At 37.3% G+C, this 16,023-nt stretch overlaps 1 protein-coding gene across 2 annotated transcripts in view; it reads right to left on the bottom strand.

Annotated features, from left to right (window-relative positions):
- Positions 1–2,400: 2,400 nt before the first annotated feature.
- LOC117423261 (multiple epidermal growth factor-like domains protein 6) overlaps positions 2,401–16,023 on the bottom strand; it is a 75,382-nt gene continuing 61,759 nt past the window's right edge. Inside the window, exons 22-38 of one of the 2 annotated variants that reach the window (XM_058990239.1) lie at positions 15,765–15,896; positions 15,073–15,201; positions 13,361–13,489; positions 12,867–12,995; positions 12,260–12,388; positions 11,815–11,943; positions 11,519–11,647; positions 10,619–10,747; positions 10,165–10,296; positions 9,098–9,226; positions 8,567–8,695; positions 7,946–8,074; positions 7,547–7,675; positions 6,780–6,908; positions 6,322–6,450; positions 6,090–6,218; positions 2,401–5,594 (exon numbers count right to left, since the gene is read on the bottom strand). In XM_058990239.1, the coding sequence (XP_058846222.1) occupies positions 5,515–5,594; positions 6,090–6,218; positions 6,322–6,450; positions 6,780–6,908; positions 7,547–7,675; positions 7,946–8,074; positions 8,567–8,695; positions 9,098–9,226; positions 10,165–10,296; positions 10,619–10,747; positions 11,519–11,647; positions 11,815–11,943; positions 12,260–12,388; positions 12,867–12,995; positions 13,361–13,489; positions 15,073–15,201; positions 15,765–15,896 (2,150 nt within the window). In that variant the 3' untranslated portion in view covers positions 2,401–5,514. The remainder of the gene's footprint in view (positions 5,595–6,089; positions 6,219–6,321; positions 6,451–6,779; positions 6,909–7,546; positions 7,676–7,945; positions 8,075–8,566; positions 8,696–9,097; positions 9,227–10,164; positions 10,297–10,618; positions 10,748–11,518; positions 11,648–11,814; positions 11,944–12,259; positions 12,389–12,866; positions 12,996–13,360; positions 13,490–15,072; positions 15,202–15,764; positions 15,897–16,023) is intronic. The other variant, XM_034038782.3, reaches the window with a different exon arrangement.

The raw sequence follows: 16,023 nt of genomic DNA, 5'->3' as shown, positions 1-16,023 counted from the left end.
GTCATACTTTGGTGTTGCTGCTTTTAATTAGTGGAAAGATATACAGTCAGCATTCGGATATACGACACTCAGATACATGTCAGTCGCATTTTACTGTCTTTGTATTAAGAATAAAATCAATCCCCGTTATATCTATGTAACAAATGATTGCACTTACCCATCACACGTGATTACCGACTCCGTCACCAGTTTTCTGCTACGAAGCCCATCTCTTCAGCGTTACAATTTATTTGATTATCCGTCGCAGCGCGCTTTTTTAAAATTGTTTTCTCTTGCATGCGCAAATCAGTTTATTGTGCAGTTACACAGCACGGCAACAACAAACCAAATGGGACCGGCTACTGTAATGTAAAACAGTTAATCATTATACAGTTTTAGATACTGTGATGTATTTTTTTAAATGTATGATCTTTAGTTGCTTTTGTGCATTTTCATTTGCAAGTGAACTGTGACTTAGGGCCTTATCGAGCAATTTTGAATACTGACTGGATACTGTTTAAATTCTGGAAACTGTGTTTTTTTTAACGTTTTGCCAAAATACATTGTCTTTTACGTTTTACGCAGTACTGCGCATGGGAAACATTTTGATTTAATTTTGCTGTTGGGTTGGTAATGGGGAATTTTACATACTGCTACAATACGTACCGGATTTAAAAGTATGTACTGTATTACAGTCGTCTCTTTTGGCAACTGATATTTTCAGAATCATATCGTTCTGAATTAAAATACTTCTGTTGAAAATATAGTAGTGTACCAACAAAACCAACTACAGTACATCTAAATGAAAGCCTACCTATTTTAAAACACAGTCCTTTCTGCTATGTATTTTTGACATTGTATCTTTTTGTGTTCCCTGAAAAACAGACAAGGGTTGGAACGGGCTAAAATGAAATAATCAGATATGCGTCACACTCTTTTAATGACATCAATGATGTCAATATTTTATAGGGTCAGATATGTGAGTGTTGACTGTATAGTGATAAACCACGTATGCATTAGAAACTGTAAAAATATCAAACTAAACAAACAAATTGGATCTGTAAACTGCCACAAGAGGGCTGTCAAGTCTGAAGAGACTGACTGATTAGCTGTTTGCTTTAATAGAAATAAATGATATTACTGAGGTGGTTCTAACAATATACTCACAGTAATTCACAGGGATTGTAACAACAGATTGTATGGAGGTTCATAAATATCCCCTTTACGCCCAGCGGACACAAATGTGGTCATGTCCCTCACTGGTTTTCAAGCATGGCTTTTCTCTGCATACTGCATTCCGCCAGGCTGACACATTCTGGGTGAGGTGAAATTTTGCATTGTATAAGTGCCAAAAAGATTTAAAAGTTCTTGTCTTGGAAGTCATAAATTAGAATGAACAAATAGGTTGAGTTTCAACATCCCAAAGAACATCTTGCAATGTTTAATGGTCTTCCTAATCATTTGAATATTGGTGTGTTCCTTTATGTGACTATAAAACACACCTTTGTTTGATTTACAAACAATTGGACTGGATTGACCTCCGGGTTCTGAGTCCAGGCGTGCCCATGAGTGAGAAACAAATGGGTGATCTCAGTGCAACCTGTTCTGTCCTTGGGAAGATTTGTGTTAATCATAGGACCTTGTGCTATATACAGAACCAGGATTATATCACGTTTATATCATGTTTCTGCAAGTTGAATCCCTTATAAAGCATAACCATGCAGGCAGCTCCTAACATGACTCCTTTTCTTTTTATTTTAATACTGTTGCACATGGAATTGCTTCACTACTGCTGGGCTGTGAACACATGCAGGCTGCTGTTTCACATTGTTTAAAGACATTGGGCTTTAACTCTGTGTTTTATTATCTGTAAATTAATTGGTGAAATGCATTGAACGTCTAAACCTTTTTCTGTAAATGGAAGTTTCCACTGTTGTTAATTGGGTCTGCACTTAGATATTTTGGATAATCAGCAGCAGGTATTGTCCTGATCAAGACTAGCTGTTCCAATCCAGCTGGAGAGTTGCAGATGCTTGCAGAGAAATAAATGCAAAAGCTTTTTAACAAGAATTTGTATCATTATTTTTAACCCAGGGCTGTATTTTATGGGTATCTAGATTAAAAAAGAATGCTATTAATACCGTCCAGTTGCTAAGTGATTTGGTGTGCTGCTGCTACATATTAAATACCAAGTATCAGGAACTGCAAGTCCTTCAGCGGTTTATGGTGCCATCTGGTGGATAGCACTGACATTACATTTTTAAAAGGTTCAGTTTTTTTTCTGCTTTTTTTGGAAAGTTTCAGTCGGGGTCTCTTCATTTAGCAAGAAAAGAAATTGGTCAACATTCTTAAGAACAACATTTATTTCTTCATAAACTATATATACAAAAGTACTTTTCCATTGTTTGTATTGGAGTTAATGCCATTAAAATGTGCAGTGTAGTTTATTTCTGCCCATAATCTGTGAACAGTGATTTCATGCCTTTTGTCCTTGCAGAACTTCTAAAGCAAATGACCCCAGTACAGCCTGTATCCTCAGGAAGAACTCTGTTGCTGCTGCTTACAGTTATGTATCCTGTGTTGTTAATGCGACTGTGACTTTAGCAATAATATGACTGGATGGGTTCGCCTGGAAGTTCCTTGTATTGTGATTGGATACTCACATGATATGCATCCAATCACAGGGCTGAACAATGTACAGTATGTGAGGTTCATGTGGAGCCTCTGATCTGTAGTTGAATCATGCCCATAATGAGCATGTGTAATTCATCTAGTCGCTTGCAATAAAGCAGGATTTAACTGGGTAGTCTTACAGCAGTAATATGTACAGTTTATGTCATGCCCAACTAACTTTCCAAAATATTTTTACTTCCATTGATTGTGGGAGAATTACTAGATAAGCATCTCACAGCAGTATTGACAGGCCAAATTATTTGTCTTGACCTTAATGGTCCAGAACATTCATAGCTGTTAACATTGTTACTCAGCTTCATTTAAACATGCCCATGCACATTAATGTTAAAAGTAAGTTCAACCGCAGTGAATAATGTATTGAGATCAAAGCTAACCCATATTCTAGGAGTTAGAAAATAACTGGATGTAAATGCGCCATTGAAAAATGTATTACATATAATTCCAGCTGCATAATTGGTGCTACTTAAACAATTCTGTTAAAGACCTTGGGTGTTTGGGTCTATTTTAGCTATCTAAACAGCAGTGCAGCTAAATACTATCACACTTTGACTCGCTTTTAATTCTGGTGGTGTTTTCCTCGAGGAGTGATTTATTGACCCAGTTATTAAATGCAATACAAATACAGTGGAATACAGTTTCTTCATACAAATGCACATTTTAAGCTAGTAGGTCTTTGCATAGATTTCTAATTATAACAAGAATTATGTAGATCCAGAAAACAACTAGCACTTTGTGATAATTATAATAGTAATAATCCAACTAATAATGATTTGAATGCCACCACAATGACCACTACCACCAATAATAATAATTACCAGCTTTATTATCGTCATCTGGATTAGCCCAGCGTTCTTCTTATTTCTTGATAACATTTACAGTAAATAAGCTACAGATTGTAGTGCCAGGTTCAACATGTCTGAAGTGTTTTACAGAGAAAGTACAGTACAGGTTTATGCCACCCTCCTGACATATGATCTTCCTGAGATTCTCCCAAACATTTAATATTTACATATTGATAAAGTACTATCCCCTTGCACGTGCTAATGCTACAATGGCGGGAGGTCATATTTTTAACAGAAAAGCTAGATCAAATCAAAATGTGTTGGCACAAAGGTGTGAAATGTTTCTTAGGGGCCACAGCTGGATTTCTAGATCATTTTGCAGCACTGTGTAATCATCCATGTTTTTATCAAGCTGCTATCTGTGGTTACCCGTCAGGCCAAAACTAAATGGTTGATGTAATCTGGATGGATTCCTTGGAGCTGTAATATGCTCTAACCCAGCTGTGGTTTATCCCAGTCGGGTAAAGACTGATCAGAATCAATCACTTAGTCTGATAAGTCCTTTCTATTAAATCAAATTTAAAGACAGTAAAACATATTCTCCTATTGGGTAACCTGCCATTAGTGTAGGACAATGACACTGAGGACAGACAGGTCCCTCATCGGCTTACATTTGTGGCAAATTGTTTCACAATGTGGGCTAATGTCTGCTTGGGGACTAAACTGAGAATGCCTAATTCATTTAACTTGTCACTTGAGCTTGCCCAACCCTCATATGAAAGGTGGTATGAATGAGATGCCACCTGGACCATACACACTGTTACTGGAAGTGTGCGCTATTCAGACATCTTTTTTCCCTTCAAACTGTATTAAAACCTAAATAGTTTTGGTTATTTGTTTGTTGTATTCCTTCAGATTATTGGTTATTTGACAGTAATGATTGTCTAACAGGATGGACTGGTCTGCTTGTCCATGAGTAAAACAATCCTTTTTAACACAATGAAACACAATTCATAATAAACCTATACAGGCACATGTTTTCAGTCTTTTTGGTAAACATAAATACCAAAAAGAAAATAAAAGCAGGCAGTTTGGTTTAGGGTTAAGAGGGCATGTGGTTAGTCAACGCAAACCAGACTGGCACTTAAACAATGTTATGTTTTGACACATAATTTCTAAGATGTACTGTACTTTGTCGCCTTAGGTCTGTACCCTCTGTAACATTAAACATGGTTTAAAATACATTACATATTTACACAATACAGAAACGTTATCAATCACATACGATTCATCATCAGAAAATATCTGTTAACTCAAAACACATAAATATTGTTGTCAATAGTACTGTATGGCTCGTTCACGGGTATAATATTTTTCAAGTTAAATCGATAAGGGCGACATTCCTAAGTATTGCTGCAGTTAACATTATGCTAAACTGTACTTTTCCAAATAGGAAATGTACAAACTAATATGCAGTTAAAACATTGTATCTAGCATTCTATTACAAAACAAGTACTTTTACACATGTTGGAGATTTATAAAATATCAATCAGTTTTAAGCAAAGGATTACAGTACAATGATTAATATAAGCACCTTCAATGAAGTTTGGTGTTTAGATAAGCACCATGTGGGAAAGTAAACAACATTATCATCCTATTGGTTGAACTATGAATTGCTTCATCATAAGCAAGATCCATTCATTGTACCAGATAATCTTAACACATTCTCAGGTACTGTAGTTGCTTTTCAGAGCCCAGATTACCTTATAGATCAGTAAAGAATTATAGTTAAATTACTTAACTGATCAGCACCTTTTAAATGAGGATACAACATAACCATTTTCAAATCCTACCCCAAGCGCAATCTTCTACATAATATAATGTACAAATGTGCAACACCATAAACAAGGACCCACTCTTTCATTCAATGCTGCTGTAGTATCTGCATTGTACTATGTGTTTAGTGGAATCAATACCATCCTTACTGTGCTTAATTGATTCCTGGTTTGAGATTTTCAAATGTGCACAAATAATGCAGTCTAGCATCAGCTTCATAAAACTAAGAATGTGAAAAATGCTTTGAAGTTCTTTGTGCTTGTGAAGTGTAGTCCTGGTTAGAAGTGGGTTTTGGGGGTCCTCCTGTAAAAAAAAAAGATCAATTCAATTACATTTAATATGAGAATATCATACAGGGTGTTGTACAATACAAGCTGATATCACCACATGTTTTGGGGGTTGTATTTAAAAGTAAACTCTATGGAAACAAATCTAATTTCCAGAATTGACTATTCACTCACAAGACTCATGTGTTTCATCATTTATAGCATGAGTTTGAATCGGACTCAGATGACTAGTGCGATTTGTCTGGTGGTCTCAACTCAGCCCCCAGTAGAGGTCTGTCTACATCACAAAACCCCACACAATTTGGAACAAATGGCAGACTTGTGAGTATCTCAGGGTTGACAGGCAAGTAGGAATTTTAGGTAAGGGTAGAGGTGTACTGAAGTACCTAACTATAAATGAGTTGGTCAAACTGTACTATCACACTACATATAATTAGATTGCATTTCTTGCTATTTTAAGTTGTACACTTTATCTGTATTAGGGAAATAAATGAAAACCTATTTGGATTACCTTCAGCACATGTGGGCCCCATCCACTGGAAAGGACAGACACAGCTTCCATTGTGAGTGTTACAATGTGCTTGATTTGCACACTGACAAGACAGAGAGCACCCTGGTCCATATTGATTACTTCTGCATTCTGTGGGAAGAAATAAGCAGTTTGTTACTACAGCAGGCACTCGAAAAGCCTGCCTAACATTAGATGCCTGATTATTCCAATTATATAAACAGCAGTATTTTACCATTCTCACACCGGGCTCCAGTTCTGCCAGGAGGGCAAAAGCATTTTCCAGTCACTGGGTGACAGGGTCCTGCTCCTTCACAATCACATTGCTGCTGGCATCTCTCTCCATACCTCCCCCGCTCGCAGCCTAACACATAGGATGCAGTGTTTATAAATCAAAGAGAAGTAAAAAATAAATAAATAAATAAACATGCTTTGGGAACATAAGAACATCTTTACTTAGATTTAGTTTAGGCTTAGGCTACAGCACATATTATATATGTATTATTAAGCTATATTGCAGCACTACAGTATGATATATTAATCAAACTGTATTATCATGAAACCATCGCCACCATTATTATCTTTCTGCAAAATACTATATTTTGTATCAATAAAATAAATGTGTTATTTCTCAACTTATATAATCAATTTTTTTTTTAAAGTGTATATTTATTTCTTGAATGTTTCAATTACCTTTTTCACACTGGAATCCATGATAACCTAGTGGGCAAATACACTGTCCAGTCACAGGGTCACATGTAGCCCCATTTTTACAATCACATGTGCGAGCACAGAACAGACCATAAAATCCAGGAGGGCAGCCTATAAACAAAAAAATACAACTTCATACAGATACACCTCTACTTTTCTTTACTCTGTAGTTTCTGATCAACATGCTTCAATGACTTTAACGTAATTATCCAGGAAATAATAAGACAGAGCCCCAATATTAGTGCAGCTCACTTTGTCCAGCACCACATCATGATTCTTAAAAAAAAAAACAAAAAAAAAACTCACCTATGATAATAACAAATAACTTTCAATGGAAATACATTGCCACTACAATGGCAATCAAATGGAAGAACAGAAGACACACTGATGCTCTGTGAGCCATTTATAGAATGGTCCACTGTGGTACCCTTTTCCTATGATAGCCCAGTGGTGTCACAATGGTAGGGACCAATACACACCATATCAATACCAATGTGCCACCGTATGGGGGGGGGGGGGGGGGGGGGGCGATATGCTTACACTGGTACTGTAAAGGTATTTCCAATGGTATTTTCTGTAAGGGTATAAATGTCAGAGACAAATTAACGTTATAATTGTGTGGTTCATGCTATCCATGTTATGTACTTCATGTGTTGTTAGTTAGGCCTGATGTAGCTGTAACTACAAGAGCTAGCCTGTTGCACAATGTGCTGCCAACAATAATAATAATAATAATAAAAAAAACATACTGTGTTCACAGACTTGTCCATAGTAACCATCAATGCACTGGCAACAGCCTGAAAACCTATCACACGTCCCATTGTTCTGACACAGACAATCCAGCTGGCAGTTTGCCCCGTATTTACCAGCAGGGCACTCTGCAACACAACAATATACATCAGCACTATACAAAATATACTGCATTGTTATTTTATTACATTGGTATTTACAGTACCCAGTATTTAGCTGTTAATATGGGTAAAAAAGAAACTAAGTTGTACTGCAATTTTTGGAATATAATGCATACAGAATTCTGTTTTGTATTCAGGTGTTCGGGTAATACACATGAAATTACAGTATGTGTAACATGTACATGCATCCCCCGTGAAGAATAGTAAGATGCAGAATATTGTACAGGATAACAATACCTTTATCACAGGAAGGTCCAGTCCATCCCAGTCCACAAGTACACATCCCATCGACTGGGTTACAGATGCCACCATTTCGACAAGTGCAAGTCTGCTGGCAATTTTGCCCATACTTTCCTCTGGGGCAAGCTGGAGCATGGACAAAATCCAAAGCTTATTGTATATACATGGAAACAAAACATCCTCAACCGCAGAACAGCTCAGGTTTCATAAACTCAGCTACAGTGAAAACATATCAGTCCATTCGGATCTGCATTGTTATGCATAAAAAACATTATTATCGTTTGTAAGATACAACTACCGGTATTTATTTAAACAACAGATCATTGTATTGATTAATATAATGCCAAAGTGCTCTTTAATTTGTCAGAATACAAAACAGTAAAACATTCTGCAATTATTAATTCTTACATTTCACACAGTGTATGAAATTGGTTTTACATATATAGCCTTCAATGTATCTGGCACAACTGAAAAATACAGCTTATGCCTTATATATAGTACACATGTTGGTCTCAGCTACATACCTGATTTCTAATAATTAAACACTCACAGCTACAGTTAAATACAGACAGCTTTTTAAGCCAATGTTGTTATCACTGTAATAATAATAGAGTGTACCTTGCTGACAGCGTTGTCCAATTCGGCCAGAGGGGCACCTGCATCTGCCTGTCACTGAATCACACCTGCCTTCTTTACCACAAGAACACACCTGGGCACAGTCCTTCCCAAAGCGACCTTCTGGGCAGCCTGATCAATCCATTAGAATGAAGAGAAGGCAACAACAGAAAAGTCACATAAACTACTTTTATATTCAGAATTACTGATCTGTATTAGCTTGCACATTCCCTTTCTATATATTTGTTCACTTTGAGAAGCAGTAACAACAACTCCATACTAATTCGATTTCGATTTTTGTTTGACAACAAGTGTCCCTTCTAGTTTAAATACCACAATGTGCCATCATAATTCCCTTGCCTTTATTTTTTTCCCCCAGTAATGAAACATATCACTGTTTTTTTCCCACCATTTAGTTTCCTTGTGCTACTTAACCATATTTTATTTGAACTTAAACAGTTTAAAAGGAATTACGGACAGCTTGCAAGTTTTTCTTGTTCACGTTCCCTTAAGTATCAAATAATTGAGACTTACTCTTACTGCAGTCAGCTCCGAGGAACCCCGGAGGGCATTCACAGGTCCCTGTCACTGTGTCACAGTGTCCCCCATTCTGACATTTACAGCTTTCAATGCAATATGGGCCGTAGGTACCAGCTGGGCACCCTGAGTGAAAACAGTTGGGAGTTAGCTGTGTTCAGAATGAATAGAACATTCATACAGAAGCCATACAACTCTGGATTCTAATGTTTCCAGCTCTGAGAAGCGAAGGAAGGCTATGCCTGGTCAGCACTAGGAAGGGAGATTTACAAAAAAACACTAGTAGTGATGTTAGTGACATAGTATTGACTGCACTAGACATCACCCAGTGTTTAATATTGTACAAATGAGGCTACATTCCTCATCTGGCTAAATACCCCCATCCCTAACTGCCATAAATATATATTTAAATTATTTTGAAATTAAATATATATTTACCATGCTCCACAAAGTTCAATTGATAATGGATATGTGTAGTTTTCTGTAATTATCATATTTTACGACCACCTTACTGTAACTACTGTAACAGGTAACAGCTCTAGTCCTAACATATGGTCATGTGACATATCATGTGCCTCAGCTGTATAATAGCAGGGTCACTCTAGTGACTGGTGCTTGAGATCTGTCCTCTAAATCACGGCAGGAAGAGTGATTAAAGACAAAAACAAAAAAAAACATTAAAACAAGTACTCTGGCTTTTCTGTTCCGTACCACATCATGGATCATTATTGCTGTGTTACCTGTTTGACAATGAGGACAATCATCCTTACACTATCAGTGCACTAGAGTGGCCAATTTGAAAAGAGCTTTGAAACAGACTTTAAACTTATAAGTATAAAAAGTTGTCAGGATATTAACAATGAAAATAAAAATTACAGGTACGTTATTTATACAGTTGTAGCAACACGTGGGGGACGTGTAACGCTATATTTTTCGAACCCTGCTACTTGCTCTTTAAGTTTGAAAATTGCACTGTACTAGCTGTCTGCAAAAACTATGTCATGCTCAGTTCATAGCACTGAACCTGCCAACATACTTAAATCTCCCTAGCCAGTCACACTTACTGAGGTCACAACGGTTCCCGTAGTAACCAGGTAGGCAGGTACATTTCCCAGTGGCAGGGTGACATTGTTCATTTTGAGCCGAGCATCGACACAGCTGGTTACAGTTTGGTCCATATGTGCCTGAAGGACAAGCTGAAAGAAAACAGACGATAAGGACAAAAAACCTACACAAACAAACATACAAACAAAAACCGCACACACACACACACACACACACACACACACACACACACACACACACACACACACACACACACACACACACACACACATACAAACACAAAACAACAGCTTTGAGCTGAACAAGCAAGTCATTACTTTACAATACCGTACTGGTTGTCTACATTTTAGAAATTTAAGCAATGGACATGTTAAAACTCAAAATGTGAAAAAATAATTTACTTGGCAACATAAACCACAGTAATAAAAACACAGAGCCAAATAAATGTCCTACTTTCTTCACAGCCATTTCCAGTAAATCCTACTGGGCAGCCACATTCTCCAGTCACATGATTACATGACACACCAGACAGGCATTCACAGCGCAGGGCACAGTTATCACCATAGTAACCAGGCAGGCAAGCTGTAGAAGACAAACCACAAAAAAAATCACAACATTATCTCAACATTACAATGTCTTTCAGAAATACTAAATACAATGTAAGAAACAGAAATATTCATAAACACCAAAAAAGTATATCCGTCCAAAAAACTCTATTTCATTATACCATCTGATTTTAAAAGGAAACAACAATAACATAACATACAGTATTTGCCATAGAGCTGCATTGTTTCACCAGCATCAATATTTCAATATAGACGTGGCAAGCCCCTTATTAATACTCCTTATTTACTAAACTAATAGCTCATAATATTGTACATTAATGGATTAGGATTTTTTATGGACTGGAGAGTGAAAAGGCATATTAGGAAAAAAATACCCACTACCTTAAATATAAACAACTCCACTTTATAAATTACAAAGAGGAAAGAACTGTATTCTCTACTCAGTGTTTTGTTGAAAGCTTGAAGATTGAAGATTTATGATTTTTTTTTCACCACTTTTGACAGCTGAATGGGCTCACAAACACATCTTTCAACTTTGTTAAACTGTTAATGGAATAGTCCGTCTCAACTCACAACCCAAATGTTTGTGTTGCAGATACCGTGCATCCTGGTTGGCTCATCAAGAAAGCAGCTCATTATTTATGTCTGGTTCTGGTGGAGTAAGGAATAGCTGAGCAATATATTCTTACTTTTTATATGGCCAGCCCTTTTTAAAAAAAAAAAAAAAAAAAAAAAAAAAAACATATAATATTCATTAAATTCTGGAATAACCTTTCACAGAACTCACGTTTCTCACACCTCCTCCCTCTCCAACCTTGGTCACAGTGACACAATCCTGTCACATGGTGACAAGTAGAGCCATGATCACACACACATTTCTCCTCACAGTGCTTGCCATGGTAACCTTCAGGGCAAGCTGAAACACAACAACACACTAGGAGTTACTTAGGCCGTGGGAACAACGCTCAGTCATAAATGTCAATGTGAAGACATTAGCCTAAACATATTTTAATATGCAATTAAATATGATACGGCTGACAACAGGACAGTTTTGCTCTAGTAGCCACTCCTTGATGCGCATACCTGTTTCACACTGATTTCCAGTCCAGCCAGGGCTGCAGGTACATTTCCCAGTGAGTCTGTTACAGGTTCCACCGTTCCTGCAGCTACAAGTCTGCTTGCATCCTGCTCCAAATAAGCCATCTTCACACTCTAAACGATGAAAGTGAAAATACATAAAATCCCTACAGCTTGTGTGCATGTATATGTATGACAGTGCAGGTTCGGGGAAGCATTATGATAGTAATATAATTCTGCAATGAGTACAGTATAGAAATAAATGATTAACCAACAAAAAACCACTGGTAGTGAAGATGGCCAAACTTGCCCAAATTATATGGCCAGATTTTATAACAGTGATTTAACATCATGAATTTGCAATTCAATCACTCACTTTTTCCACTTTCATATTGACTAATATGGACAGGTAAATAGTTTATATTAACTGGACAAGCGGGGCAAGACTCACCAAGTTCACAGGCGACTCCAGTCCAGCCTTTGGGACAGGTGCACTGGCCAGTTATCGGATCACATGTGCCTCCATTTCTGCAAATGCAGTGTTGAAGGCAGTCCACACCATAGAGTCCAGCAGGGCAAGCTAAAAAAACAAACATAAAATACACAGTACAAAGAAATACTACCGAAATCTTATCTCAGTGCAATATATTTAAGGCAATATTTTTTTTCTATGTGTATATGAGAAAACTGACGGTAATCTAGTCACCCTCCACAAAAGCATTTGTTTACTGAGAAGATGCTGATTTTTTCATGTACTTGGAAACTTTGCAATAGTTTAAAGGAATATGAATATTGCACATACTCGTTTTACATTTTTGACGTCGCGATTCGTTGTTTTATTGAAGCTACTATCCCGGGAGATTAACAAACAGAAATAAAGACTTGATTGACAAATCTGCCAAACCATTTTGTAATGTTCAAATAATGAAATGATCAAATAATGTGCCGTGGCTGCCTGTGATCATGTTTAGAGTGGCTTCACTTTGTTTTGCACTCACATACACTATGAACCTTGTCCATATATACATAATGAGTATATATTCAATGAATTGACTTACCTTGCTGACAGGAAACTTCTGTCCATCCTGCAGCACAGTGACACTGGCCAGTCACATGATCACATGTCGCCCCATTGTGACAATTACAGATCTGGCTGCAGTCTTCGCCGTACCTATCCCTTTGGCATGCTGGGGTGAAAGATGGAAGACAACCACACTATGCATCTACACTACAGCAGTAACTACAATGCATTCACAATGTGGTATACATCTATTTTCAATGCCTACGACTACCTAAAACATAATAATAATAATAATAATAATAATAATAATAATAATAATAATAATAATAATGAAATGTGTTTGTCGTCACTCATCACCAGTAAATACATTATTTTATTATCAATATATTTCTTCCAACGTTTCCCATAAATAGTTTAATGACATAGTTCAGTGGACATTTTCGTAACACATTTCCAGCATATTTCCCAGACCTCCATAAAAGGAAGAGCTATTCTAAATCATGCCAGATTTTAACAATGTGAAATCCTTACCCTGGTTACACTTGGTTCCCACCCAGCCAGGAGGGCAGTGGCAGGCCCCTGTGATGTGGTTACAGTACGCACCATTTCTGCAGTTACACATCTGGTGACAGTCAAGACCATAAAATCCATCCGGGCACGCTAACAGAAACAGGAAACATCCCTCAGATCATGGGTAGGACAGCGTGTGTTCAGAAACAGCCAGTCAGCATGTTTAGCAACTACAGAAAGTTGAGGCTCTGCTACCCGGTTAATTTAAGAAGCAGTACTAATTGAGTGATCCTATAGACCACATCTGTACAGATTAAAGTCAGAAGACCGCATGCTTTAACATCTAAGGGCTTGAATAGGGGTCTATAATTAGAACACCTGCAGAGATGTTCTCCGATGTCAGGGTTTAAAGGCATTGAAACAAGAGGCAACTTACTGGCAACTGCTTTACAGGCTAGTTGTTGGCAATACTTTCACCAATTTGCTTAAAACAAGAGTGTTTAGTAGTACAAGCAAGTACAAATGTAATTTGAAGCTACTTTAATTAACGTCACATCAGTATTAAGACTGCCAGCAGGTGAAAGACTCTCAGAACCTTGCCAGTCCCTCTGCCATGTTTTATTGTCAACATCCAACTATCTCCTTCCTTCCTTTAAACTCTTTTCTGACATCTACTCAGACAACTTGTTCTCTTTGCTCTTGTGTCAGATGTGTGTAATCATTTGCATACTTCAGGACTTTTTGGTTTGCTCTGGGGATGCAGTTTTTAACAACTGTTGGATCACTGGTCTTGACTCTGCTGTGGCTTTGCAGTAAAATGTCCAGCTGTACACAACTTTCTCTTTGAGCGGTATTAGACAACTGTGCTGCTGTAATCTATCCAGCTGTGGAGTGGTGATGCCCAAAGGCTTCAGGGCACATCTGTGCAGAAGCAGTAATCCTATTTCGTCTTTTGTATCTCCTTAGATCCCTTATGTGCCAAACATACAAGAGCTACACGAGAGCTACTTGACAGTGGTATTGACCCCAGAAGGAAAAGCAAATTTATTATCAAATTGAAGTTACTGTTGCTACAGACAGAACACAAAACAATGTATTTGTTTTAACAACCAATATCAAATACGTGGTGCAGTCAGATTATGTGTGCTTGGGCTCATGCTGATTTAGAGAAAAGTTAAACACAGGTGATCCAACACAGTATTTTATTTTAAACAAATTATCTTGATGGTTTACCAATTAAATAAAATATTTATTTGTTTCCATTTTTTATTGTTTATTTGTATTTATATACAAAACTATCAAGTATGTGTTTTTATCTGCATGGTAAAAATAGGCTAAATTAACAATATATAATTTAAGTATGTTTGGTTTTATTCCGAATTCTGTTGTTTTTAAATAGATCAATCAGCTGTCTAGAATTAGACCCCATTATGTTTTATTGCTGAAGCACATTCCACCAAACATTTTGTGTGGAACTGCACTGGCTATGTTTGTCCATAAGGGGGTACTCTATGTCCACTTCTTGCCATTGCTGTTATCCTTAGCTTTGAAACCAAACAGTCTCTCTCTCAGCATAGATATATGTGATAAATATATATATATAGGATGTTTAACAATACTATAGGTCAGAAAACATATATAAAGAACATTGAGCTATTTAAATATTTTCACTGATGTAGCACTGTAGTAGGGCACCACTGTATTAGCATACTGTATATAACCCAGCGACTTACGTCTTTCACAGAAAGTCCCAGTCCACCCAGCTGAACAGTTACAGGCTCCACTGACGTGATCACAGGTGGCTTCATTCTCACACTGACAGCCGAACTTGCAGGCAAGACCATAAGTGTTCTCAGGACACTCTGCAAAGCAAGCCAATCTCACAATATTAGCATACTGGGATCACATTCACATAGTCATGTTTCCTGAAGTTCAGAAATAGTGCTAAATTGAATACAAAGCTTAGGGTTTGTAAGTTCCACAGCACAGCTAGGGCCTTGATAATGATGTTTATGCTGCATTGCTGTACTGGCCCAGAGAAGAGACATACCTTCACTGAACCAGCAAGTACTTACTCTGTTATAATAGTACCTAGTGTTCCAGCAAGCTGCTATTACTCAAATGTTTCCTTCCAGTCTTAACAGCCTAGGAATATGCAAGTGCAAAGACAAAAGGCATGCATTCTTTTCATGTCAGCCTTGTTGCCAAAAAAATATTACTTACAAACTTTATAAAAAAAAAAATAAAAAAAAATGACACTGAACTACTTACACTGAACAGTCACCCCTTTATGTTTTTAGTACCAGAATGAGCTTGGGAAAGAACTACAGTCTCTCATTGTAAATATAAAGACATTCTCCTTCAATAAGGCAGCAGATTAAATTTGGTAATATAAACATAAAACATGAAAGGCATTGATACTCACTTTGCTCACAGCGTTTTCCAGTGTAGCCTGCTTCACACAGACAAAGTCCAGTCACAGGGTCACAGCTCCCATCACTGTTATCACACTCACACTTATTAGCACACAGTCTGCCCCAGCGACCGGCATCACAGGCTGAAACCAAAAAAACAATGCACTTAGACCTAATCAACAGGTTAGCTACCTTAGAAGACACCTGCACTGTATGTGCAAGTGTCAAAACGTGAAATATGTTGTAACATCATTTGTTGGTATTCTTAAA

This window comes from Acipenser ruthenus, chromosome 17, assembly GCF_902713425.1.
Source record: "Acipenser ruthenus chromosome 17, fAciRut3.2 maternal haplotype, whole genome shotgun sequence".
In the NCBI taxonomy this organism is placed as follows: Eukaryota; Metazoa; Chordata; class Actinopteri; order Acipenseriformes; family Acipenseridae; genus Acipenser; species Acipenser ruthenus.
Note: the sequence above shows the minus strand (reverse complement) of the source record. Positions and strands in the feature narration are given on the sequence as shown.